The 27,957-nt window shown below is 39.4% G+C and overlaps 3 protein-coding genes across 4 annotated transcripts; 2 read left to right on the top strand and 1 right to left on the bottom strand.

Annotated features, from left to right (window-relative positions):
* The first annotated feature begins 56 nt into the window (after positions 1-56).
* LOC135936030 (uncharacterized) lies at positions 57-2,081 on the top strand. Of its 2 annotated transcripts, none has more exons than XM_065478709.1 (5): positions 57-189; positions 731-1,062; positions 1,227-1,342; positions 1,399-1,564; positions 1,621-2,081. In XM_065478709.1, exons 2-5 carry the CDS (start codon positions 736-738, stop codon positions 1,924-1,926), a joined length of 915 nt encoding a protein of 304 aa, XP_065334781.1. In that variant the 5' UTR covers positions 57-189; positions 731-735; the 3' UTR covers positions 1,927-2,081. The 2 variants fall into 2 exon arrangements, with proteins under 2 accessions (XP_065334781.1, XP_065334780.1); XM_065478708.1 differs by lacking the exon at positions 57-189 and adding an exon at positions 378-482.
* On the bottom strand, positions 1,956-27,957 carry LOC135936026 (cytosolic carboxypeptidase 1-like). Its single transcript, XM_065478699.1, has 20 exons — positions 27,762-27,957; positions 26,894-27,020; positions 26,751-26,833; positions 19,161-19,233; positions 18,703-18,915; positions 18,168-18,299; positions 17,983-18,114; positions 17,783-17,926; positions 17,337-17,555; positions 16,775-17,279; positions 16,468-16,587; positions 16,308-16,416; positions 16,096-16,252; positions 15,813-16,036; positions 15,442-15,758; positions 4,533-4,620; positions 3,989-4,153; positions 3,726-3,902; positions 3,181-3,326; positions 1,956-2,671 (listed from the first exon to the last, which is right to left on the bottom strand). The coding sequence occupies exons 1-20, from the start codon at positions 27,783-27,785 to the stop codon at positions 2,548-2,550; spliced, it is 3,279 nt and encodes a 1,092-aa protein (XP_065334771.1). The 5' UTR covers positions 27,786-27,957; the 3' UTR covers positions 1,956-2,547.
* Positions 13,261-15,345, top strand: LOC135936031 (uncharacterized). The gene is made up of 5 exons (XM_065478710.1): positions 13,261-13,406; positions 13,893-14,075; positions 14,269-14,428; positions 14,488-14,646; positions 14,848-15,345. Exons 1-5 carry the CDS (start codon positions 13,355-13,357, stop codon positions 15,218-15,220), a joined length of 927 nt encoding a protein of 308 aa, XP_065334782.1. The 5' UTR covers positions 13,261-13,354; the 3' UTR covers positions 15,221-15,345.

Below are 27,957 nucleotides of genomic sequence, written 5' to 3'. Positions count from 1 at the left end.
ATTCACCCACACGCCTCTCCCTCTCCATTTCCATTCTACATATTTCTCAAACTGGCTGACCATGCTGGTCTAGACTAGTCATGTCCAAACCAAATACATAATGTTTTTGGAAATTAGTGCAGCCTCTGTTCATCTGTTGCCCACTTTCTTACTGAACCAATAATAGAGCTGACTTTCAAAGGCGCAGAGGTTTGTATTTTCAAAATTATTATACATATATTATAATTATGTATTTCATTTAATTGTAATGGTGCTCGCGTAATACTTTACATAATTGAACAAGTAGTGCATATATATACATACATACATAATAATCCTAGAATAATTACATACATACAGTTTAACAGGGTCAAGCAAGTGGTATTATCTATGTATGTAATATGATAGTACTGTGTATGAGTCCACGACTATTTTATGTACAATATGTACATACATATGTACATATTTATGGACACGTATGAAGGTGAAGGACTCACTGTACGGTAGGTTAAGACACTAAAAGATTGATTCTTCTCATCATACCGAGAAGTGTGTTAAGTGAGCGGCAAGCGTTATTATTAATACACAATATCATCTATATCATACTTTAAAATTTTATTTTAAAATTATGAAAATCCTAATAATAGAGATTTTGTAAATAATAAAATACATAAGTATTCGGCATTAAATTAAACATTAATTTTATCATATTTTGCGCCTTTTTACAATTTTCTTTTTTGCATAAAAATAGGCAGAATGGGGCGCAAAAAGATGACACAATGCAGGTCGCAGCGGGTGTTCCAAAAGCTGAACCAAGAGCGGTTGTGGACCACCAAGGAGAAGGAGATGCTGCTTCTGGGCCTGCGACTCTACGGCACCTCCAACTACGAGCAGCTGCAGCAGTTTGTGCCCAGACGGACCATGATCGAGCTCCGAAACTTCTTGCAGATGCACAAGCTGGAGGGCATGTGGAAACCCAAAAATCCGGAGGCAGAGGCGCCCATCGACTTGTGGCTCGAGGCCCTAGGCGCCAAGGACAGAGGCGGCTGTCTCAATGCCGGCAACTCCAAAGAAATCAGCCAGGTAAATTAATGGTATAATTTAGATGTTTCATTTAGCCATTGTAAAATCATTAGAATTAAATTCTCACCCCCTGGTTTTTTTCTTTGTAATTAAATTTAAAGGGAGAGTCAATTTTTCGCCGCTTGCAATTTTAAAATCCGATATGTATATGTTTGCATTTTCAGCAATTGAAAATGATTGCCGTGTGTGAAAGGCATCCTCCACCAGAGAAGTGCGAAGGGGTCGATTTCAGAGAGCTATACTATTACTTGGCGACGGTCCTGTCTGGAACTCATCCCAGGTACCGAAATAGTGACGAGTGCGACCCTTCAACAATTGTATTCATTTGATTCGCAGACAAATTTCTCTCGGGTCGGCACAGCTCATTTTCCACTGCTGTCTGTGGCTGGCCAGCATGACCGTTGACCAAGACCTGAGTGCCCCGAAAAACTTCCTCAACAAGGTTAATGCATCCAGGGATGGTGTCCAAATCAAGAACACTTACAGCAAATATGCTTTGATGGTATTTTAAACACGGAAATGAATCTCACAATAATTTAATTTTTGTTCCACTGGTAGGTTCCCCCTGAGGACAGCATTAATGCAGACAAAGGGATGAATCCGCTAGGGGTGCCGTGCGAAATGCTATTGCTGAGTGAGCAGGACGCAGCCCTGATCAGCGGAGAAAACCTGGTCGACGACCCATACGCTGCTCCACCTGCCATCCCTGAGACGATTTCCAACTCTGAAATCGACTTTGGAGATGCAGAAGAGGAAGTCGGCAAAGATCAGCAGCTTGATGAGGGCCAGATTACAGTGGTGTTTGATGACAGCTTCATGGTGGACAACAACACAGAATTTTCCATTGTAGTCGACCCCAACTAGATCGGTCTTGAATTAATTAAACCCTGATGTATACCAACCTTTATCTTTATTGACCAATAACATTTTTTAACTTTTCATACTAGAGCAAGTATATCAGAAAAAAACTAACTGTAAATAACTAATCACAAGAATAAACAGTGCGCGTAATACAAAAATTATTACGTAATTTTAATAATCGTTTGATCTAATCACAACCTCACTGTGTCTGGGCGCAAATTAAAGTTTTGCCATATTAGTAACGCCTATGACAGTTCATGTAAAGAACAAGCTATTAAAATTGAATAAAGTAAACCCAACTGGGGCAAAATTTATGTGTGTGAACATGAGATCTAAACGTACTAGTTAAAATCAGGTATTTCTTACGTAATAATTACTCTTAATAATTTTCAAGTTCTAGAGTACCATCTGCAACCAGTAACAAACATACATTTAAGAGTGTGATATTATAGCAAAATTACATGCCTAATAGGAAAACAAATTCCCTTAAGATATGAGATGAATTTTCTGTAGCCTCACTTAAAATGAACCACAAGACTACGCAGCGTTGCTAAATGGAATAAGACAAAGAGAAACTAGCTTACAATGCAATCAATTAAATGTTGCAGGCCAAAAAGGGAAAAATCAGTGACACTCGTTCATGGCGTGGTACTCTTCTTCGTAGTCACTGTCGTCTGATGGATTCGTTAACACCGCCTCTTCCTCATATGTGCGCACTCCTCCGAGCCCAGCAATTCCTCCAACAACTCTGAAAGAGATCACACCATTTTAATGCATGGGACGACATTTTTAAGTAAAAAATTGATTTCATTAGTAAAAAACGTCGTAAATCATATCGATATCATGTCTTCTATAGAAATAATTATATTAGAAAAGGAAAATTCTAATAATTAATAATTATTAATGAAGAAAACCCTGGTTGAATTAATCGGAAACTAGGTTAGATTTCACTGCTTTTGATATGCAAAACACACTAACAGCACAACGCCCAGTGGGGTATAACTTACTTTTCAAGAATCAGCCACAATAAACTGAATAAAACTACTCAACATTTGAAACACTTAGACGACGGGATCTGTGACAGGACAACAAAATGGGTACAGTTACATATCCAGCAAGCTTGGACAAAAGAAAAGTCGAGTGCCAATCATTGGAATTCAGAGAGAAAAAAACGTAAAAACAATTCCGAGCAAAAATAATTTTGATGTCCAACAAAAGGAAAAAAATAAAAGGAAAAATCTGGTAATTCTTAGATACCTGTTGGGCTGTTCGTTTGCAAAGGTCTGAGGGGAGCTGCAAGCGAGCACCAGCTTCAGCTTCCAACCATCCTCGTACAAGGTTCGCAGCGCCTCACATAGGTTGCGCCCCATTTCATGCAGTTGATAAGTTCCCAAGTGGTAGCCCTGAAAATAGAATACCAAAAACGTTGTTGAAAATGTAAATGGAATGGAATTATTGAACACGAAAGTATGCTTTTGTTAAACAAATAACAACGTTTACATCTTTTACAGAAGGTCTTTCCACTTTCATCATTCTTTTGAAAAATGTTTAATTGCATTTTATCCTGGGAAACGGAGTTTTAAGGCTTCTTTCCACACAATTTAAAAAGGGCCATAAAAAGTTTGTTAATTTTTGTAGGTAGTGTTACAAAAGACCTTCAAAAGGAATAATTATTGGACTCTGAGAAAAGCAAAAATTCTGAAAAAAGCTAACTTGTCTTCATTTTAATGGAAACACATCTCTATTTTTAAAAAATAAAAGTCTATTTAGCTCAATATGCAATTTGAAGGCGAGATCCGTACCTGGTAAGGACCTTGATCGCAGCCGCAGTAGCTGCTCTCGAGGGTGTAGCTCCTGGTGATGCCGAGCTGCCGCCACAGGGCGACCCTGGCCGTCGACTCGCGGCCTCTTTCCACCCTGAAGTTGCAGTGGTTGAGCGAGAAGGCGGGCGCAGTCTGCTGCAGAATGTGCGGAAGCAGCTGCAATCAACCCGGTTACGCATTAGCCGAAATTTCCAGTCAGGTCAGGCGTGCGAGTGCGTCACGAGGGAAATTAATATTCGCACCAGAAATTCAGTGGGGTCTTCTGGCACGGTGCGGTCGGCGGCATTCCAGCTGCCGGCCTGCGAACACCCGTAGAAGAACACGTTTTTGCGACGCGAGTGGCCGTGCAGGTCGCAGTAGAAGTAGGGAATACGGTGAAGTACGCGACAGCAGTACTCAATCAGACCCTGAAATGCGGAACGGATTTCAAATTGTGCTTGCTCGCGGTGGCACGCTTTCAGTGAACACGCTCTCAGCTCTTAAAAAATAATCACTGGCTTGAATTAGGAAACCGTAGTAAAATTAAAACAATTAATTAATTTCAATTTTCCCAGTGACAAAAATTAAGTTGCATTTTCTTCTACAAAATAAAATTCGATAAAAAAGTAAAAAATAGTAGAATGACCAACTGGAACTTATTTTAAAGAAATTTACGCAGATTTTTAACTGCAGTATTTAAATTTAGACGCTGTTTGTATGCAAGAAAAGTTTTAAAAGTACGGCAAAGTGACGTTATATAAGCATAAAATAAACCCAGATAAACAAACCAGTCACCGTCTCTCCTACCTTGGCATTGTAAATGACAGGATGCAAGGTTTGGTCTGGTCTGCTCCACCTGCGGTTCAGATCCTCGTCAGACAGTCCGCACCGGTGGCTGCAACAAACAATTGGAAAATCAAAATACTGCGCATATTAAGTGGGATCATGTGCCGGGCAACAAACCTCGCTCTTGAGCCACCGAACTAGATCAATATCTCGCGCGTCGGCGTAATTGATAATTTGAATAATAATTTGACTCTCGCATTAATTGCCCGTCCGATCGTGTATTAAAATGCAGTGCGTGATCCCGAATCGAGGATTTATATAGCGATACGCTTTATTAATACCCTCCGCGGCACATACAATTATGGCACACAAACAGCATGCGGCAGTCAGCCTCGCAAATCAAGTTCGGACGGGTGTAAAAAGTAGTCCCGGCAGTGAATTTTATGCAAATATTATGCTGCTTTGCTTTGGTGCCAAGGAACTCTTATAATGAGCGGCAATAAATCGGTCCTCGACCTTTGGTTCGAGGGGCGCGATTTGTGAAGCGCAAAAAAAGTTAAGTGTGAGAAATGATCAGCACTCTGCGTACTTACTGCAAAGTCATCTGTATTTGCTCTCGGTTTGTTGAAAAGAGCGGATTTGCAGAGAACATTGACTTTGCACAGAGAGTTCAATGTCAATTGAAGTCAAATTCCACAAAGTAGAATATTACCATGAGTGAGAATTTGAATGATTTTTTAAGAAACTGATGAGGAAATAATATTTTAACTACTGGTGATCTCAAAAGTTTTTTTTACCGAAAATACCTTTTTGGCTAGCTATAGTAATTTTTAATTAATTTGATAAATTCAACATCTCCAAAGCAGACTTAAAATACGCTAGTACGCAGCCTCACCAACTCACCGTGATTTTTTGCTTCCATCAAATTGTATTAAATTCCTTTTTCTTTGTTGTAAAAATTCAACTTGTCAAAATTGAAAATTACTTCAAGTATTTTCATATTGTATTAACTTTACAGCAATAGTTTAGTAAAAAATAAAGTATTTACTGCAATTTTAAAAATGAGTGCACATATATGCAAAGTTAATTATTTCCTTATCACTATCCTTCGAGCTTTTGAGCAGGTTACTGGGGCTTAATTTTTACCAAAATAATGTTTACTACGTGTCTTTTTACTGATCATTTTCAGAATTTTATATCCGACCATTTCGTAATCTTCTAATGAAAAACGCTTTGACACTGAAGAAAAGATTTGGTTTTTCAATGGTTAACCTATCTACTCATTTGACGAGGAAATTTCTTCTTTACAGGAAGACAGAAACAGTACAAAATAGCAGATAAGAGTCTCTGGAGTATTCTAATTCTAAACTATAGCATTCCTTCTCGGAGCAAATCTTTACAACAATCCAAAAAAGATGTAAAAGCCTCGAGATCGAAAGTATTCGGTGAGAGCGCGGCAGGGGGGAAGAAGAATTGTGCATCGGCGAAGAATCCACGGAAAAAGCGGATGTGCCGGCGGCGTACTTCCTCGTTTCATTCGCGCGTTTATGCAGAGCCCAGCATAATTAAAACAGTCGACTCGTTTACTTTCCACCGTGGCGGGTGTGCACCTCTTCAAATTCAAATTCTAATTCCGTTGTCTGCTTTCATCGCGGCCTGAAAGACGAACGATCGAAAAACGTCGGCTCTGCGCCAGCTTCCTGTGTGCACGCGGCGAAACAGGAAGAAAGCACCGCCATCAGGTCATTTGTCCTTGAATGGTCAGGTTGGCGACACGGAGGGCGCGTGCGAATTTAATTACGCTTACGCACCACATTCTGCTGGCTCCATTCTCTCGCACGAGAGGCTCGCGGGAAGCACTCCATTCATTTGTATGCCTGTCGCCGGAGATTGGCTTATCGCGACACACTACTTCCTCCCGCCCCGACCGTCTCTCAAAACACTCCTAACCCGGCGGCCCGTCTCATCAAAGCCATCTCTTTATTTGCGCCGCGTGCTGGAATTTTCACACTTTGATCGAGCAATGCGCGAAATTCACGCTCAACTTTTATGTCTTTCACAAATTCCTTCACCATCCCGACAATCAAACGAGCGCCTTTTTACTTTCGCTCTACACAGAGAAATTGACAAAAAGCTCAGCTCCACCTGAGCCATTGGAATTTTCTTTTCAATATTTTATAAATCAGGAAAGGTAAAATATGCCAATCATGGAGTTTTCCGCGGAAAGGCGTTTATTTATTGACTAAATTCAGATTATTTTTAGCAGGCGGAATGTTACCTATTTTTATTGTTGCCTTGAGACTGTTTTAATTCGTGCGTGTTTCAAATTACACTACTTCTAAGATGAATTAAAACCTGAGAGCAATCAAAATCGATATTTTTTATGACATATCCTTTCTGCCTCCTGCAAAATTAAAACATACAAACCATTCTTGAGAAATATAAATCAAAACTTCAAAATTTACATAAATAAGAAGTTCGTTTTGTCATGAAACTAAAACTTTTTAATCATTAAATTGAAACCCTGCTCCATAGATTTCCGAGCTTGATTGCTCACTATTCATGTAATTTATCAGTCTTCGCTGCAGACAATTGAACAACAAATTAGCCGCTGTACAGTGAGCGCAGCAAGCACTGGCCGCCGCGTCAAAGGGCACAAAGATTGTACATGAACGGGCATTCCGGCCCATCCTCTGCTGCTCGAATAAATCTGGCGCGTTCGTGAAAAGGATACGATCTGACCTTGGTCCAGGTGGCGCATGAAATAATTTACCAATGCACAGGCGGCGAAGGGGGGAGCATCCCGGCCATAAATCACCCCCCGAGACAGGCCCCAGACACGCTGAATCACGAATGAAGTTCTGAGAACGCATCTGATGCAACCCTTCCGCTTAAATTATGAAAATTTTTATTGTTATTTGGCAGTCTGGAATGCTGCACCTGAGAAAGCTGCACAAGTTCAAGAGAGCACGAGAGGCGTTTATTATACATAGGCGTCAACCCCGAAATATTTATTACCTCACAACAAACGACTGGTGGAGCAGTGTGTTGTTCCCGCTCCCCACACGCGAGCTGAGCTGAATTTTAAAAACGAGGAGAAAGTTTTTTGACAGGTACACACGCTCTCGAATAGTAGCATTTTTTTTACAGATTATACAGCTTTGTGTCTTTTTATAGAATAGCCGCGAGATAGGGCAGCAGTGTTTATTCTTGTCTTTTTATCTTCTTTTGACACAAGGTACACTGACCTCTACTAATACCATAGCGTCTAGGGTCCTGGTGCGGAAAAAATGCGCATATAGCTCAACAACCAAACGCAAAATTCAGCAAAAGTTAAGTGTTGCATATTTTTAACCGATACTTTAAGAATGTTCAATTAGCTGTTGATTTCCCAATTCAGACAATATCCCTAAATATGAATGTAAGTGCCTGCCGATTTTTATTCTTAACGAAAATGAGAAACTCCATGCATCGATATTTTGTACCACACACAGAGTCAGGTAAAAATCACGCAAAAACTCGAACAATGCTATTTCAGGCCCATATATAAGTGTCATTGCCTACAATAGCTTTTTGTGACAAGTCTGACCAACCTTCAAGAAAATGAGGAGGCAGACCATTTTTAAACTAATAAATTTCGGACATCGAAGAGCAAAGCTGTCGTTTGTAGTATCCGACAATAGACAAAAATCGAACTTTTCTCGGAGAGGAGAAAACCAATTTATCCTTCTGAAAGCTCAACTTCCCCTCCGGCTTTTGCAACTAACTAATCCGCTTAGCATACAATTGCAGTGAAAAGACGAAAACTCCAATTGTCTAATATTTAACGCCTTCCTGCTCTCTCGCATTAATTCAAGGCTCTTGCCTCACGGAGCTTCGTGGCAGGAATCAGAATCTTTCCTCGCTTGGACATTTTAATGGCAATTTAATTGAAACCGCGTAACGGACACGGGCATAAATTGCACATTAAGTGCGCGGCATATGCCGCAAAAAAAAGTATGCACGCAGAGTGCAACTCTCAACTGCCTCATGCTTAGTTATTTCACGGGCAGATCCAAGGACCAAAAGGTCTCCCATTAAAACTGTACATACCATGAATGCGTAATATGTATATTTATCGCTTTAAGTACTGCCATATATTAATTCTCAATAAAATACAGTACATGTATGGTCACACCAGCCACATTCTTTGGGTGGCAGAATAAAACAAAATTAAATAGTCTTCCTTCTCTTAACTGTGAAAAGTAGGAAAGGTTTCGAAGAATATTTTATTAGGTCGTGGGGTTATCATAATTAAAAACACAACTCCTTGAATTTTAGACACCAGTATTGTTTTTCGTAATGACCATAATAATTGCTCACATCGGTTGCAATTTCCTCTTGAGAAAAATACTGCATTATTATTATTAATATCAATAATAATGATTTACGTTATTTTCCTGTAAATTCACATTTTTCCAAGAATGGAGGCAGAATTTGTGATTTATCTATCGAGTCTAAGAAATTCTCTTAAACTTGATCCACCAAATTACATACCATTTTTTCCTAGTCTATGATTTTTACCTGTCAGGCAGGTAATCATTTTACCACATTAATACACCTAATAATTCTCACGTGTCTGCTCTGACAAGCTGTTTAAAATTAAACCCATTATTTCCTCCGACTAAATTGTTACGAGCGACCTTGAAAAGAAATAGATCTGCCATGCACCATCAACCTGCGAGCATTTGACTGATTCTCGCGTGAAGATGAGCAGCAAAATAAAGGCCGATGAGAAAATCACGCGCGTCACGTCACTGGCAATATCGAAATGAGTCACTCTCACTGCCAGCATACAATAAAAAAAAGAAAGAAAGAAAAATACGAAACGCGACATTGCCTCGTGAGGGCGGAACACTTGAGTTGGAAACCGAGGCACGTCGCATGCCAGGGTTAATATATTTTAACCATCAAAATGATATGCACCTGAAGACGCGCGCGGCGTTGTGTGAAATTCATGGAGGGGACGCGTATTATAATTTAAAAATAAAGCTGCTGCGGTTTCTCGGCCCATCTTTTTGTCTTCATCCAGCTTGCGAGGGGAATTTATAAACAAACGGCGGAAGAACAATGAATTAGTCACTTTTGGTCGGAGTCATACGCTGCTGTACACCGTGAAAATGGTGTTACAGCTTTTTCTATCAACGAATTGTTGTGTTTGATATCTCTCATTTAAGAAATAAAAAAGGTTTTTTACGCCCCTGCATTAAAACTAAAATTCTTTCTGTCAGTAGCAGATAAATTTAAAAGAAAGAAAACGACGTTTTCCTCTCCGTTCGTATAAACCCAATTTTGTTTTAGAGAGCAAACCTTTATTTGTTTCCTGTGAAGCAGACAGACGTTTGTTATCCTCCGCCAATTATAATTGCCGGCATATAAATCAAATGTCTTCTCTGTTTAAAGCACGCGTTATTTTATCCTTTCCTCTCTGCGCGGCTTCGGACGAAAGCGAAAGCGCTTGAAAAAGATAATAGAAAACCGAAAAGAAAACAAATAAAGCTGGCTCTTTTATTACGAAGCAGCCTCAAGGGCGATTCACTTAATGACCTGTAATAATGACGAAGAGAAAAAGCAGAGCTTCCACAACAGCAGCGTTTTTCCCGAGCAATCTTCTTCTTTGGTCATTTGCCGGCGCGAGATTTGAGCGCAAAAGAGGCATCTCTTGAGTGCACGACCTTCGCTTCTCAAGAGGCAACGATCGGAAAACACGAGTTAGTCAAAAGCACACGCGATATCAGATGTGTTCGAGCAGATTCTTGTTGAAATGAAATCACGGTCGGCGCCTCGGCTGACGATCACTGCTTTTGACGCTGCTGCGTCTGATTTTAAATTGCAGGAAAGTTGTCCGTACTACTCTTTCTCCCCGTGAGCACGCGAAAATCGCATCTGTCGTTAAACTCGCGTGTTTCAGTGAACCGTCCCTGGTTTGCCAAGCCGCGGAACCAATCCGAAATATGAATAATGCTGCATCGTAATGGTAATGCTAAGTTCAAAAATATTTTGATAAATGCCCAAGAAATTTGTAGTTAGTGAACTGGAATTAATGTTACACTGCAATGATAAAAACATTTTTTTTGCGATATGAATTCCATGGTAAATTAAAAATTTTCTTTCAAAATTTCCAAGTTTATAATTTGTCGCCATAGATATTTTACTTTTTATGAAACACTCGTTGTGGCCTTAATTTAAAACTGTTAACAATATTTTAATTTGAAATGCTATTGGGGAATATATGAATAATTTGGGGAAACTGCTGACAAGATAAAACACGCGTTGCCCCTTAATCACTTGTTCGTTATTTATCCCATTCACTCAAACCACTTTCGCCCTTGCCTATTGTCTCCCCGAAACAAAGGCCGATAAAGAGGAATTTGAATGGTAAACAAGAAGTAGTCCATTGATCAATATGCTGACCAAGTGGTCTGAATTTTTGCGGTCAATTAAATTCACTCCCCTCAATCCCAGAATTTTTGCATAATAAATATTAGAAAAATCCTTTTGTCCATCAAAACCTTGAAAAATGAAAGCTAACCTTCATAGGAATTTTAATTGGGATTGTCACTAAACAATTTACAAGGAAAATTGTATAAAAAATCAATAAATAAATTCTTCTTCTGAACAGAGAAGAATATAAAAACTGTCGCTAGTTTGATGCGTGACAAGGGAATTTCACAATCGAGATCCTCTTTAGGAGTCTTGCGCAATTTTAATTGGAAACGCCTCCAATTAACACGGCTCTTAATTGCACGCCGGCAGTATTACTTCTTAATTGCTGGAAGAAACGGGCTCGGGAGAGGAAAACAAAACATCTTATTGAGTCTTGCGATCGGTACCAACTGTCTGCAATTTAATTAACGAACAATTGGCGTGCTGCCAGCTTTGAAATTAAAATTTCAGCAGTTGCACTTGCGATTGTTTCAAGTTGGGCGTGGGTGATTACTGATTGTCCTTGTACAGGCGGCAGCATCCCTCGCCAGGGTGCATGTATTTGAATTCATAAATATGCATGCTTGCCGAGAGGACACTTACACTTTGTTGCCTGTGGTCAACAACACGCTGGAAAAGGAGCGTCCCGCTGAGCCCTGATTTGGACAGCAACATGCACCAAAAATACGGAACGTCCGGCGTTTGGTGCGGAAAGATGACTCACCTGGGGAGCCCGTTGCCCTTTGCAAAGTTTCATAATCGTTTGAGGCTAGCCATGTTTTTAATTTATGCTATTATTATCTTGCGATATTTGCATTTTTGACGATGCGTGGAAAATTTACGAGAATTTTTCAGTTTATGAGTAGGAGTATTGATCATATTTTTCAAACCTTTGTAAATTGGAAAAAACATTTTGTCGAAAAATTGTCAAATGTTAATGAGCATCACATCTGGCTTCAAGAATTCTATAAATTTATCACAAATAATGAAAGAATCCTAAGAGCTTTTTAAGAAGTAGTAATCACGCTTCCTAATTAAAAATATAAGCGTTCAACTCAAATTTAAAATCAAAATATTTTATTCAATTTTGGTGATATTGTGCCATTTTGAATACGTCATTTTCTGTCTAATACTAAATAAGTTCGCATTAAAATTGCAACGTAAATATTCAAAATTGTAATAAAAAATATAATGGAACAGTAATTTCTTCACACTTTAACTCTTGAACTCTTCATCGTTAAATTAAAGAAAAACATTTTTACTCTCCCGCCTTGACTGTAAAAATCGTGGAGCTTGTTCGTAAATTTCAGGTTGTCATCAGTCAAGTTTTTTCATCTTGCAGCCAAATTCCACCATCTCGAGCGTCATTTCAGTCGCGCACACTTTTTTCTGCTTTCCCACCGTGCCTGGCCATCCGTTGTAAAATGCTCTCTCGGCGAAAAAAAATCGAATATCCTCTCTTGCGCCTCGGCAGGTTCAGGGCCAAAATGGTCATGGTGTATAAATTACATACACTCAGCAGAGCGTCGAGAGAGGAATGAAGCGATTTATGGCAATATGCGCGCCGGGACTCCTACAAGACCCTTGTCTCGTGTACTCATTGTTCTGGCCGTTGCAATAAAACACCAGGCCGCCGCTTTTCATTTGTGCATTTTGCTAACCCAGCCAGCGGGAAACAGAGATTACGCGTTGGTGCATTTCGCGATTAAAAAACTTTTAACTGTGGTAAATATTGCACACGGCGCGCTGCAGATGTCCTCAATTGCACCATAGCAGATCAATATAAAGGATTAATAATTTTAAAGCGTCAAGATTTTTTGAATGACTAAAAAAATATTAAATTGCAATTATCCGGCAATCACACTTCTTTGAAAAAAAAAACGCGAAGGGAAATAAGCTTAACTCCAAAATCACACTTCGCGGAACTCCAAGCGCGAACAAGCGAGCGTAATGAGAAAATATTCTGGCGAGAGGAAAAATATGGCAGTAATATTTTTATCAACATAATCTGACGATACCCTTCGCGCGATTTCTGCGCATTAGTTACGGCCAATCAGCCTGAGGGTTTTCCCGGAAAGCATTCAACAATAACACCCTCCGAAAATTGGCATTATCCTGCTAGCAGGAAAATAAACTGCGAAAAAATTCGCGCCAACAGAAGTGGGGAAAAATGTGATGAATTGCCTTCCAGAAGAACGAATTGCTAGCACGATTTGAAGACCTATGTAAAAAGGTAGAGGGATGCGCAAGAAGCGCTTGATGCTTCTTTTTGCTCTCCCCTCTACCTGCATCTCTGAAGGAAACAAAACCTGAGTGCAGGGCGGTACCCTGGTCAGTGCATCTTCAGGAGAGCTTTAGTACAGTCACACTTAGTAAAAATGCGTGTGCTTGCCGCCCTCATCCTCGTTTTGGCTGCTGCCGCAACCAACGGTAAGAAAATATTTTCCCAATGTTTATGTCCTTTTGGTTAAACCAATTGGCTAGGGATTTTTCAATAACTTTGATTTACATTAATTTTGCAAGCTATGCAAATACACCTGATAGTTTAAATTTTTTTTGACTTTGGTGTATCTTAACTTGAGCACTTTCAACGCTCTTTATGTTTAAAAAAAAATATCAGCATTATTCTCCCCTGACAACAACGTAAAAGAGCAAGCCAAATCCCGAGAACCCAGCGTCTGTCAATATTTGCTGTTTGGCGCCACACTGAGGCATTGTTCCTCTTTATACTTCTACAGGTAGTGCGCACTATAGCACGAATTCCTTTCCTTCTTGCCACAATGCTCAATGCACAAGAAACACCTCAACAAAAAGCGAGCAACGATCCCCTGCTGTCTAAAAACTACCTAATAAATTGCGACAATCTTACGCCTCTGACCTACCAAACTAAAAGGAAAATAAACCTCTGTTCCACAGGCCAGCGAATCTCAACAATCCAGCTGGACGGCACACAATATTTTATCTCGAGGCTGAATCCTTACGCTCCGGAGCTCAACTACTTCCTGGCTTATCAGTACTGCCGGTCTCTGGGACTGCAGCTCACCTCGTTTGAGACAAAAGAAAAGGCTGATACGCTCTCGCAGTACATGAAGAATGCCGGTGAGTACATTGTTCCCCATTTCCCTGTCTTAAATGTAAGCGGACAATGCTTGTTTGGTTAGAAGAGACACCCTGATAGTGTCATGTCAGCAGATAATTGTTTAAAAGAGTCCGGTGTTAAAATTAAAATCTACAATTTTTTATTACCACTAGCTATTCCTTTAAATTCACACATTTTTGTATATATCCGCAGGACTCAATAAGTACGAGTACTGGACCTCCGGGAACAAGCTGGGCACCACAATGCTCTTGTGGATGAGCACCGGTCTGCCATTCAACGCTACCTTCAACTATTTGAGCCACGAGACCGACATCGAGCAGGCTGACCCCTCTATCAACGCCGCTCGCCACCTGTAAGTGTCCCGCGTGAAATGACGATGGTATTTGGCTAACACGTCCCTTCCTTTTGCAGTAGGGATGTGAGTGTTCTGGGCAAGAGCTGCATGTCTCTGAGTGGTCATGATCTGCAATGGACCCTCAGCGACTGCGGCGCTGTCAAGGACTTCATCTGCGAGCAGACTAGGTGCTACTATTACAACTACGGTTCCATCCCCGTGTCCGCCACACAGGGGTAAGCAGGTGAGCCCGCTGCAGGCTACCTTCATTTCTTTGTACATATCGTACTGCACCACACCATCTTCAAAATTCGCACTCTCTGCACAACTCGATTTGGCTAGATTTGGCGTATTGGTCGTTAAGACCAGCGCTGTGCGGTCTGCCGACCGATTGAGTGAAACTATTATTTCTACTTAAAGGGAATAAATTTCCTCAGCAAACCCATCATTTCCACTACCATTTCCACCCCTCCTTCGACCATCTATGACCGCCCCACCACCCCCTATCCCTACATGCACAACAGCGTGGCGCCTGAAGACGACGATCCCAAGCTCGAGGCTCTGACTGAGTTGGCCGCTGAAGAAGAACAAGCAGTCGAAGAGGAAGTGACCACAGAGGAAACAGCCGCCGCAGCAGCTGAGACTGAATACGACAGCAGCAGCAGCGTCAACGAAGAGAATCTCGAAGTATCGTCGCCAGAGGACTCGGAGAGCGATCCTGAACAGCAACAGCAGCCCATGCAGCCCAAAAGACTTGAAGATCTCTTTCCTTTTGAGAGAACCAGGCCCATAAGTTGGAATAGAAGCTAGACTAATTTTCTGATATCTTGTGCTATAATACGAATCTCATATTCAAACGAAGGAATAAAACGCATCTTGTGGCTTTCAGTACCATCACTTAATTTAAGAATAAAGCTCTCAATTTAAACGCTTGACCTGCACTTATTTTCTTCCTTAACCTACAAAGTTAATGAACTAAAAATGTGACATAATTATTGTTTGGGACCAAAAGCAAAATAAAATCTACTCACCACCCATTGATGACTCCTTCCGGATTCAGCATTGGAATCACCTTGAAGATAAAGTGGTCCCTCAGTCTTTCAGCATTTTCGTGACTGCTCAGCAGGTACTGCAGAAGTCCCTCCAACACCCATGACGAGTTGCTCTCCCCAGGGTGCACTCTGCAGGAGAGAATCACAATTTCTCGGTCTTGCATTGGAGATGACGCAGAGTCGTGGTTGGTGACGGTGAGCACAGGTACCTCGTTATCATTCAGGGAGTAACAGAGCTGCTGCACTTTGAACAAGATGCTGGGCTGGATTGTGTGAGCCCAGTTCCAGACTTGCATCTGGAATTTTCATAATTAACTTTAATTTCCGAACAAAGGACTAGCAAAGCATACCATCATTCTTGAGTAGGGATACGGGTAGTGGTAGGCCAGGTAGCAAACATCTCTTGCATGAGGGAATGTGATAGTGAAGCTGGTTGTCAGGTACGGTCGTACTTTGCCTCCGCCAGTCTGATTCAGGTAAGTGTTGCGGTAGTAGCAAATATCAGTCCCAGTTCGCACCCAGCCGATCTGCTCATTGACAGCGTTGAACACAGAGAATAGAAGAGGCTTCATGCCTGCATGAAAATTAAGGAAATCACACTCAAGCTCATAACATTTATAGTTAGAATTATACCATAGTTGAACTGACTATTCTGCTTTTCACAGTTAATGATGTTGAATGTGTAAGGAAGGTCGGCTTTCATGTTGCTCACTTCAAAATAGAACCATTGATGGTGTTTGTTGGAGTTGACGTCTGGCATCAAAATCAAATCATACTCTAATGGTCCAACCTATTTAATTTTAAATACCAAAGATTGACGAAAAAGCACATAAAAATATATATACCTGAGTTGCTCTCCTCAGGTTACCACTTTCAAACCGAGATTCGAAAACCAGGTGGACCACATCAGGATTTTCTTTGCCAAGGCGACTCTCATCCCAATTGCCGAGCATTCTTTTAATTTATTAATGTGTTAAGCTATTAAAAATATGAGGCAATTAATACCTTTCAGATGAGAATGAGTTCCTCCTGACATTATTTACGATGGAATCCATGTCATAAACTACTCTGCTCATTCCTTGTTCAGGGTGGAGTCCTCTATCAACGCATTGCATGAGTTTGGTCCTAAAATAATATTTTTTTTTTAAATCTCTCAAATTAATATTGAAAAGGTTTGATAAACATATTATGATTGAAATAAAAAGGTGGCTACAGAAAAGAAAAATGAAAACATTAAACGTTAATAGCATCCTCTGTGCATTTCAATTTGAATTTTGTTTACCATTTTCATTTTTCAACAAAAAATTCGTACCTGCAGACTTTTCTGTCTTTAGTGTAGAGTGGCTCTGGTGCATTGACAGCTTCGGCTCCTATCATATCTGGATATGCCACTTTCACAAAAGGTATCACAGGAATCACCTTCGACGCAATGGAAAAATACACCTTGTATGGATCAATGCCCGACCGAATTTTGGAGAAAATCTTCAGATTCTTCAAGGTCTCAATTGGATTCAGCGCTCTGTATTCTGACTGAGACGAGCTTTTGGTTGATTTGCTGGCTGATGAAGTATCTTCCTCATCTTCGCTGTCAGATAGACTCGAGTCTCTGGATGAACGCTGTGATCCAGATAGCTCCTCAAAAAAGTGAGAGTATGCTTTCAGATCATCAATATCCCGAAGCATGATCTGCGGGAGAGTGGCCGATTCCTCCATGCAAGTGCTCTCGACCTCATCAGGAATTAAACATTCCTCGTCGCCAATCTTCTCGTCATCTGAATTAGGTGTTGTGTCTCTGGATGACGACCCACTCCTGTCCTCTGCAATTGGGAAATTTGAACTTTAGATTGCGTTTTGTTGAATTTTAATGTATTAACCTTGAGCATAGATGTTCGTTAAAGGGACAGGTAGAGCAAACTTTGCTGGACTCAATGTGTTTTCAGCGAGCAGAGGAGCTCGGTTCTCTAAACATATTGATATCACATCACTGGCTCTGCCGACAAGAGCATCTCTATTTTTCTCATCAGGGCAAGAGGTGCAAAATGAATGGAGAATTTGCAGTCCATTGTGGCTTCTGAAGACTACACGTCCAGCCTCTAAAAAAATTTGCAAACAAATAATTATCAAATTGGTTTGCTTTGTAAAATAAGTTAAAGTAGCTGCATTGCCTTTTTATGTTGTTTGGGTACTCCAATTTATCATATTTAAAAATATATTTGAAAAATTAAAAATTTTTCTTGCAAATGTAAGCTATATTGATAAATGATTAAAGTGATAATCAATGAGCACTACCGCACTAATAATTAAATATTTTCAAACTTACTGTAAGCACACATTCTGTAGAGCGTTGACAAAGCTGCAGAGCAGATTCTCAACTGCAATTTACCTTCCTGGTGGTCGCATCGCTCAATTAAGCGCAGGAGGATGTGTATTACTTGAGTTCGAGACAGTTTTCCACAAAACACAGCTGTGACGAAGAAGATTCATCTGATTATTACAACTAATGCCACAAAACAATATTACGGTTTTTGGCAAGAGAATTCATCACATCAATGCACAGTCTCAGTCTTGGATGTGGGGTTAGGCCAAGTGAAGTTAAAGTGATCTCCATCGTTTGAGCAGCTCCGTCTTTTACCAAAAGCTTTGATGTGTTACCTGGGGAGGAATGTTTTTATTTCATGAGAGCAACAGTTTTTCCAATATCTAACCGTTTCTAGCCAATATTTTCATCATCATCAGCAAAGGATACAAAAGTTTAGAGCTGGAAACATGATTTTTGAGCAGCAGATGCAGTACTTTTAAGGCTCCCATTGTTCTGCACTTGAGAGCAAATTTCCCATCTGAAAAACAGTTAAAATTTATTTTCATTCAATATAACCAAACAGGAAGCTTTTTGTAAAAATACACAGTTTGCATTCTCTTAACTAAATTTTTCTCTTTTATCCTTAGTAGATTTTGAGCTTAAAAAGTTTTCATTTTTATCTCAATATAGCAAACAAGTGCAAATTTTTAAATAACCGAAATTTTAGCCGAAATAACCATACTTTAAAGGACAGCTTTAGCAAAATTCAAATTGCCTGAGACAACGTTCTGCAGAAAATATTCTTTTGCTTGTATTGTTATGCATACATACAAAATTAGTTCTATGGAACTTTTCCAATGGATACAAAAAACAGATATCGTAAGCTATTTGCATGTGATATGGCAATGTGGAGATAGTAATCAAATGCAAAACAAACGCACCCCTCTGAGCAAGATGAGCTAGCAACCATAGCAGGTCATGGGTGAATTGATGGGGCCAAACAGGGGGTGAGGGCTGTTGCTGGCCAGAGTTTGTATCCTTAACGACATGCATGACCAGCTTCAAAATTGCGTGGGTGCCTCCCAGCTGCACTAGCTGCTCCGTGGCAACCACCCTGCTGTTGGTACTGCTTTTCTTTCCTCCTTTCTCTGAACCTGTGGGTTTGATGAAGGTTATTAGTTTTTCTATTATATACCTAGTTTGAGGATAGATGGCTGAATTCTCTAGACAATGGACAAAATCTTAGAGAACTGAAAGTTCAAAGCACAAATGACTTTAGAAACTGTTACAGAAAAATGGATTAAATTGTTATAATTTTTTTCCCTTTTACTTCCAAGGGCTGAAAGCCCCAATCTTGTGAAAATTTTTGCTATCTCAAAAAATGATGGAAAAGGCTCACCTGCTGCTTTTGGTGCGCAGCACTCGTGCAGAATTCCCACCAAACTGCATAGTGATGGGTGGTCCTTAACGTTCTGAAAAAAATCATCAGTGAACTGATTAAAATCTAAATTTTGGCCGGCTTTGAGATTAATTAGAAAGAGAGGCAAACAAACTTTGCTGGGCTCAGTCCGAGAAGCTCAAAATAGCAACCCTTTGAACACAGTTTGTGTATATCAAAATAAAACCGACCACTTAAATCTGAAAACTCTCTATTCTAGCGTTTGTTTCAAATTAAGTGGCGCTCCAGCTGACATCCTACATCAATCTTTCCCAGTTTTAGATCACTTGACTGAAGCAAATGATCGCAAGGTCGATATAAGAGGACACATTGCTCAAAATAAATACACCCTCTCTCTGATAATTGGGAGTTGCGAGTCAGTCAAGAGCAATATTTTCTGTGATGAATTATTGCAGAGTTTACTCGCTTTGATGATTTAGATAAACACGCTCTTGAAAGTGGTCATAATCGCGAAATACGATGGCTTCCTCTAGCTTTATATACATTTGTCTGCTCATTAATTCAACATTTTGCAATAAATTTTCAGGCTGAGCGACGTTTAATAAACACCACCTGTCCACGACTTAGCCTCTGCATGCACGAATTGGCTTCTAGCCAAACGCACAATGAGACACATTGATTATCTTGCTGTGCGTCTCCTCTAACCTACGCTAGTTCTCTAATTGCTGCTTCATTCTTGGATTAATAGCAAAAGCAATTCTAATTTCCATGCATAACAGCGAAATTTTGCTAGTAATTTCAGCGAGACGCTATAGCGTTTAGCGGCACGTTCTGCTTATAACATAAATGTTTTGAAAGATAGGGATATTTGAGTGGAAAGTCTCCCGCGCTTAATAGCTTCTGCAGATAAAATTAGACCCAAGTTAAATGCTTTTTCAGCTGAAGTTTCCTGGTAGTTTCAAAGAAAAGAAAATGGACAAAGACTTTCATTCTCAGGGATTTTCGGTTAACAAAAACATTTTGCTGCCTTTATGTCTGTTGTGTTAAATTTATAATTGGACAAATTCAGTTTGACGGTCTCCTGATGTAAGGTTTGGTCGGTGCTATTTGCACCAATCGCATTTACAAGAGAGCTCAGTTTTTAAGGGGGTATATTTATTTATTTTTCGTAAACAAAAAAAGGCAAATAATCTATTTTTGTCATTTTTGATATAAATAAGAAGCATAACATTATGATAGGTGGGTATTTTTATTATACCGGTAGGGTACAATGGGCAGAAAATAACTTCGATCAATCGATAATTGAGTGCAGGGCTGGTGCTTGCAAAATATGCACATGCGACCTAATCAATCAATCAATCGATGCGCTAGTCTAATGGGGTCAAGAAAATAGCGCGTGTTTGCGATCAAGCTTTGAGTGTAGTAACATCGTAAAATCAAGCAATCAATCCGCACTCACGCGAAGCACGCGTGACGCTAATTTCATTTGCAATCAATTAGTTCTCTTCCAGCACCCTTTCTCGATTTCCGCGTAATTTCTCGTGGCACCCTCTCGAACGTACGCTTAATGGAGTGTTTGACTTTGTCGGCGCAACTGAAGGTCGGTGCCCTAGTAATTATTCTCCGTTCTGCCCGATGAAAACACACTGCCGCGAGAGAGCACTTGCTATTTTTCTTCGCTGATGATTCTATCGAGCTAATTCTGACAGACAAGAGGGACTAGCAAAAACGAGCGGCCCGCGTTATAACAGGGTCGTTTGGCAGCAGCCACCAATATTATTCCAGTCCACTTTTTCGCGGCGCTCATCAAGCCATCAGCCGCCCACTCGGCCGCGCGATATTTCGGTCTTATTTACCCATCCGGCCTTAATTACAGCAACGATGAATTTTAAAATGTAATAATTACTGCTAATGCTCACGCAGTGTGTGTTCGTCAACACGTACCAGCAAGCTTGTTTTTCAAGCAGAGCCTGCTATTTTTCGTAGTTTCGCTAATGGATAAGAAACAATTTGGCCGTTTCGCACAGCGGCTTCAACGCAAAACCGTGCAGCGAGAATAGATATAGTCAACAGTTTCTTTGTGTATATTCGCGGGATTGGACGGTTGTTGGAATCATAGCCGGCGCCAACGTGTTATTCTTCGAAAATTATAAATAAAATTTAGTGCTTTTTAACGCTTGAAAGCCTTTGAAGTCAAAAATTATGGTTGGCACTATTTGAAATGAAAGGGTTTGTTGTGTCTGTGTATATGTTGCCAAATTTTTGATCAGCAAATTAAATAAACAGGTACAATAATCAAAGCTTCACTAGGATTACTTCCAAGAAATCATTATATCAAATTCGCGAAGGCTAAAACACTGCCGCTCTACAAAGTCTTGCTATCAATTCATCAAAACTAAAACATCCAAGCGATATAGGAAAAAATCTTTATTGGTTGGACTAGAGTTGAACTGACTTACATCTGCACCAAGAACGTTCTAGGCTTCAAAAAATTAAATAGTTTCAATTTTTTATACCAAATACAAATCAGTATCAAATTTGAAATTTATACAATGCATTTAACGACATAAAAATATACTAGGGAATAATTTAATGGGCTGGAAGCGTGAAATTGAATGTTAACCAAGGGTATGAAATATATATATTTCCTAAAAAATCTTATTAAATGATGCTAATGTCACCTACAATGTCTTGTTTTGTAAAATGATATTTTAAGAAACTGTGTTGCACATTTTTTTTAGTAAGTTCCATTTCCAATGCATAATTTTTGGCTGATAATAGTGTGGCTTTAAATAAATATCATCGCATCACGATTCGATTCTTAGTAGAAAGAAAAATATTTTGATCATTTGAACAAATCACCTTGCAATTAATCTGTTTCTTGTAACCCACAAAGAAAAGTGGGCGCGAGCGAAACCGTCGTTCAAATTATTCACCCCTGTGTACAAACTTTGTTCACTTTTTGTTAGTGGCTGGCTGCGACTTCTGACGCGACGGAAGTTAATTGGTGATTAATTTGCACCAGCACCCTACGTAGTGCCAGAGCAGCTGTGTCGACGCAAAAAAGTCCGCCTCGCACGCGATTGTGATTATTTATGTCTTACCATTAAATCAATGAAATTTGCGCTAGTCGCACACCATGCATGTTTACTAACATGTTTTTTAAATCTTTCTTTCGTTGGTTCAAGCAACTAAATTTAGCTTTTAAACTAAAGTGTTGTTATGTTTGCAAGTACTGAGTACTGAATTTAGTTCTCATGTAAGGAAAACTCGCTGTTTGAAGTTAAAAAATACACACACATTAAATTGATATACTTTGTTAGCAAAAATAATACAAATGCACGTATCCAGGCCAAATTTCGCAATTAGGAATTATTGCAGCTAGCCTGATAACTGATAAATCTTTTGTGTGAAATTAATTTAAGATGCTGGCTAAAATATTTTACAGATCTAAACTAGTGGCTATAGATAAGATTACAAAAGATTTGGCAGAAATTTACGAAATTTATGTCGATTCAGGTTTTCTATTTTGTGATTTTTTAGCCGTTATAGAATCATTAAAGTTGCAGTCCTTGGTAAAATAGAGGAGTGATGGACCGCTTAAAAAACGATGATCAACCAATTCTTCCCCCTTTGTTTGTTTGTGAGCTATGCATTGAGACCGGCGCTAATTGGACTTCAAAGTGGCATTCCACTTTCGATCTCGTCGCATTTTTCATCAACTGTGCTAGAGAGCACACAGGGCGAACAAAATTAAGTTGTTTGGCGCGCGCAGCTGCACTTGCCCTTGGTACCGATTTAATTGGGCGCCACCCGCTTGATTAATTAAATTACCTTAGGCCGTATTAAATCTTTCATTCAAGAAAGCGCAGAGCGACGAAGAAAATATTGCGACAAAATATGATGGAAAGCAACAAGCGCGTGAAATGTTTGAGGCAAAGTTAATGCGGCACTGACATTACCGAGTTGACTTTAATGAGAAATAATAACCTCTGCTTGTGGCGCCTAATTGGCCTCCAGATAACCCCATACTAAAAATATTTTACTCATTTATCAAATTGTTAAAATTACAGTTTTTAATGAAATAGGCTTGTCTTCATCAAATATTTAGTAACAAGCAAATTAAAAATATATGTATTTTATTTATGACGAAGCATATAAATTCGACGAAGCAGATGAAACCGGGACCATTTTTTAGTAGCGATCGTTAATCATAACTCTTTCTCTCTATATAATAATTTATTGCAAATAATTGCAATTAATTAAAGCGGACCATCCAACTACGCGTCTGTTGTTTATTTTAGCTTCTTTGTTGACCCGCAAAAACTCGGCCGCCAATAAATTAGGCCAATTCTGCTAGACGAGATTAATCGGAGTGGGTGTGAATTTGAGAAACAAACAAAGCAGTAAAGATTTTGCAAGGGGAGCGGTCCCAGGTTGTAACACGCTCATTTGAAAGAGTGCGAACGTAATTAGTGGGGCCAGCGTGCTGTTGCTGTTACTGCTGCGTGCGGAGGCGCACGTTGAAAAACGGGCATCGGACCAAATCGTGAAAATCTCGCAGCATTCGGGTTGGCGAGCTTTTGCATCTCACCCACCACGCTTTATTTCGCGAAGACAAAGACAGGTCGACGCATTCTTCAACTACCAAAGTCACGGCTTCGCAGCCGCGCTGTTTTCCCCCTCGTGATTGATCGATGGTCCTGTAACACGCTTGAAATAATTTTGATGCACCTTTGCAAACTGTGCAACGCGTGCCAAGTGTTTGCTGAAGAAGCGACTGCAAGTTTTGGTTCACGTGTGAGCAACGATCACATTGATGAGCTTGACCCCAAATTGAATGCTCGTGCGATATGCCACATCTTTTGACCGGTTTGCAACTCTGTATTATTGAAATTTTGAGTCAACTTTGGAAGGATTTTTGAAGGGAAGATCCTCAACTAGTTTTGGCAAACTGACAACAATTTCATTAAATTATACACATAAGGATTAATTCAGATTAACTGCTGTTTATCGTCTCTCAAGACTTTCAGCGATCTTCTCGTCATAATTAGGAGTTTTTTCATTTGAATTAAAAAATATTTAGTCTTTTTCTTTTATTTAACACCTTAACATATTTTTCCTAAACGATAATTTATTGTACCACACTTTTCCATCACTTTCATCCATTCATGGAACGTAAAAAGTAAGTTTAAATTAAGATACTACGTTCAGTTTCCACAGATAATAATAGTTTTAAAACCATCATCTGTTGGATTAATAAAACTTAAATAAAATGATAATATTTCAAAGGGTAGTTTTTATCAAGGAACCCCATTTACATTCATTATTAAAAAAAAGGATTAAATTTTGACACAAATACTGGTGCGTTGCTTTCGATGTTAGGCATGTCTGTGCATGTATGGCTTGCCTGCAAAATACCTTGCAGAAAGCGATTTTCACGTGTACTCTTGACATCTGACGTGTGTTGGTGGTTGCACAGGATTATTTGAATGCAAGCGGATTTTCAGCCTTCCAAGCGGATGGCGTGCGCCATTTATTTGTTGTTGCACAGACAAAGGGTGTTTACGAGAAAACGATTTCCTGGCTTTTCCGGGAAAGCGTTTCGGCAGTGTGCACAGCACTTGTCAATCAATCAGGGCGCGCGTGTTCCGCTCATGCAGTGTCCGTTTCGGCCCATCGCGTGAGTCGATGAGATTTACAGTCATGTGAAACGTTGCGAGTTACACTACGAGGCAGGTGGCTGCATTGATTTAATGCAAAATCGACCTCGATTCGAAGAACAAAAAATCTCTTACTAAACATATGTCCATTTGCTCAATATGAACGGCATGATCTCTGCTGTACGTCCGCGCTGAATTACGTATGTACAACGAAATAAGAATATTTCTATCGATTTTTATCCAAACAGCAAAACTGCACATTAAGGACGCAATGACTCATTTTTATCTAACGGTTATTACTGGAGAAACGGGTATATATTTTTAATAGACCATTGCTTTCACTAAAATTTTACCAACTTAGATGCTAGCAACATCTTGAATTATCCACTTGACAAAAAACATGTTCAGATTAAATTAAGTTTTCCAGGCTGATCAGGCAAGGCATACCTTTTCAACTGAGGTCCACTATTGCATTATATTTAGGAAGACAATAAATTTTAAAAGCTAATGTGTCCAGTACGGCACGGCAAATAATGAGACTTATTTGGAACACATCTTTAAATACCACTGCGATTTTTAAATTTGCTAGCCAGGAAAGTTACCTATTTGTATCCTGAGAAGAAATTTGCGTGCAGACTAAACCCTCGACCGGATTATCAAAGGTGTGGAAAAACACGCCGACTATTTCGAAATAAGTTTGCCGCTTGGTATAGGGCTTGCTGTTAATGCTATTAAAGAACACACTCACGTTGTCACTATTGCGCAACTTACTTTTCCCTTCTACCCACATTCTCCCTATTCATCCCACACTTTTTTGCATACCTGCTCCTTTGCCAAATTCGCATTAACTGTACCGAAGCAACAACCCTTTGTGATTCGCCCCTTTGGACGGTGGTCAAATCTAAGCGTTCTTGCTGCTGGGCGGCTCGCTCTTTACATTTTCTACCAACATACCTCCTCCTCAAGCATCAAAAGGGAAAACTTCTTATTTAATGCATTCATAACAGCGTCGTGTACAACATGTTCTTTATAAAGGGGCCACAACGCATGTTGAATTTTAGTTTTGCTATGATCTATTTTCGAACTCTCAGAAGTGATTATGAAGACTAGACTTTTATAGCTAGGTAATAAAAAACACGAGGTTTATTGCGAGCAACCTGATTATTTTTAGACTGCCAAAAACTTAATTTTTCAATAAAACAGGATTACTTCCAAATAGTCTTTCACGATACTTCTATGTGAAGCCAAAACATTGGTTTCCTAAGACAATTTGACATATTGATACTTACTTATAGCAGTTAAATTTATTACAACTTATAAAAATACGGACCATCTATAAAATTTGAATGAAAAGGACGCACTTCGCTAGTAAAGGGCTTGAAGGCTATTTTGGAGCACTCAAGGAGCGTCTGTTGATAGATACAGAGCCTTTCTAAGCGAGTAAGCGTGCCTCAACGAAAGGAAGAGTGAGGTGATTCTGATAACGACTCGAATTTTTTAGCATATTTGAAGCAAGAAAATTTGCGACTCATTAACAATATTTTATTGGGGCTATATTAAATAGGAAGCCAAGAGCGAACACTCTTTATACAACGTGTACTTTAATAGCGTGCAAGCAACACCGCATTAAAATTTTAGCGTGACTACAAATAAAGGGAAGGTGCGTCTAATTTAAACACAGCGTTTAGTGTTTCATTTTCAGTTCGCTGACAACAGCGAGGGTGACACGAAATGTGTTTCACCGTTTCATGCAGAAGGTAGAATTTTCACACAGTCGGTGACAAACATCGCTTATACACTACTCAAGTTTGTCATGAAAGTTGTAAAACTACGCTTTCTGAGCAAAATATATTGCCTCAAATGAATAATGTTAAACTCTTATTCCAATTTGAAAAATATACGCTTTAGAAAGATGGCGTGATCTTACCTCTAGAAGTGACAGTAAAAGCGCCAAGTAGCCAGAGCTGGGTCTGCAGAACTTTTCGACCAATTTGGCACGGACATGGATATCTGGTGAACAATATTTGTGATCAATACAAAATTTGAATTACAGCTCTTCAGTATTTTTACCATGAGAAGCTACCCGGCTGTGGAGCCGAGCCACTGTGGCCCTTAGAGATGGAACATTTTCGCTTGGTTTTTCGGATAACGTAATTAAACGGTCGAGCACGCAGTCCTCATCGGACATACCGAAGATCTGAAATTAGATTTCAAGGAATTTTATTTTTTTAATTATTAAAAAACGGGTTATTTAACATTGAATGCTATTAATATTTACTTGTTTTATTTTTTACTCATTGAAAATCAAGCAGTAGAAAGTTCTACCCTAAAACGTTTGTTGAATTTTTGTTATTTTATTAATTGATGAAAGTAGAAACCACTATCTTCATATACACCATGCTATTCTGTTCCTTGTAAATTCCTATTTATTTACACCCAATGGTTCTGTGGCAATGACATCAGCAGCATTAGTTTTAAAATGTCCAGATTTTGAGGACATTTTGTGTTCCGTTCTTAAATGGTAATTTAAAAAAATGAAGTTCCTTTAGTTAATCAAAACACAAATAAATTCCATAATTGTGCTTGTAAAATTTTAGTATTAAAATCAATTTAACCCTATAGAATAATTTATTAAGCATATATATCTAATCAATGCTTTTATTTGGAAATTTTAAAAACACATAATAATAAAGCTTATTGCTGCGTGTAAGATAAAATGAATTCAGAAGAAATTGCGATTTTCAAATTTGTAATTTTACGAGAACAATTTCATAAAACAGTCGTCAAAAAAATTAATCAAAATTTCACATAAAACAAAAAGCAAAGTTAATGGTTTGCTCCCGGTCGGTGCACGTATCGATTTTCTCTAAATTTCAGTCGCATTCTCACTCATAAACCCGGGAAGCAAATCGCGACCCACCACCCCCAGGCAACTCACTCTCGACCCAGCCATAGCGTCCATAGCTTCTCAGAAGGCGAACTGGTAAAAGCAGTGTTGTCTGCCTTTTGCAATGAAAATGAAACTTGGACTCACGGCGGACAAAATGAAGTGAAAGCGAGTGACAGCAAAAGTCCTGTACGCGACGCGGTTGACAGGTGGTGTGCTCCCCAGATGCTGGTACTGGTGAGCCTAG

Source organism: Cloeon dipterum, chromosome 2, assembly GCF_949628265.1.
Source record: "Cloeon dipterum chromosome 2, ieCloDipt1.1, whole genome shotgun sequence".
NCBI classification, from domain to species: domain Eukaryota; kingdom Metazoa; phylum Arthropoda; class Insecta; order Ephemeroptera; family Baetidae; genus Cloeon; species Cloeon dipterum.
This window is presented reverse-complemented; position numbering and strand designations above follow the sequence as displayed.

Bases quoted from the DNA above. Each gene is read 5' to 3' on its own strand.
- LOC135936030 (XM_065478708.1), top strand. From the start codon at position 458: ATGAAGGTGAAGGACTCACTGTACG. The intron at 483-730 runs GTAGGTTAAGAC...GCATAAAAATAG, and splicing joins GGTGAAGGACTCACTGTACG to GCAGAATGGGGCGCAAAAAG. The intron at 1,063-1,226 runs GTAAATTAATGG...TTGCATTTTCAG, and splicing joins ACTCCAAAGAAATCAGCCAG to CAATTGAAAATGATTGCCGT.
- LOC135936031 (XM_065478710.1), top strand. From the start codon at position 13,355: ATGCGTGTGCTTGCCGCCCTCATCCTCGTTTTGGCTGCTGCCGCAACC. The intron at 13,407-13,892 runs GTAAGAAAATAT...TCTGTTCCACAG, and splicing joins GGCTGCTGCCGCAACCAACG to GCCAGCGAATCTCAACAATC. The intron at 14,647-14,847 runs GTAAGCAGGTGA...AAATTTCCTCAG, and splicing joins CCCGTGTCCGCCACACAGGG to CAAACCCATCATTTCCACTA.
- LOC135936026 (XM_065478699.1), bottom strand. From the start codon at position 27,785: ATGGACGCTATGGCTGGGTCGAGA. The intron at 3,327-3,725 runs GTACGGATCTCG...TTCTATTTTCAG, and splicing joins GCGATCAAGGTCCTTACCAG to GGCTACCACTTGGGAACTTA. The intron at 2,672-3,180 runs GTATCTAAGAAT...GATCTCTTTCAG, and splicing joins GCAAACGAACAGCCCAACAG to AGTTGTTGGAGGAATTGCTG.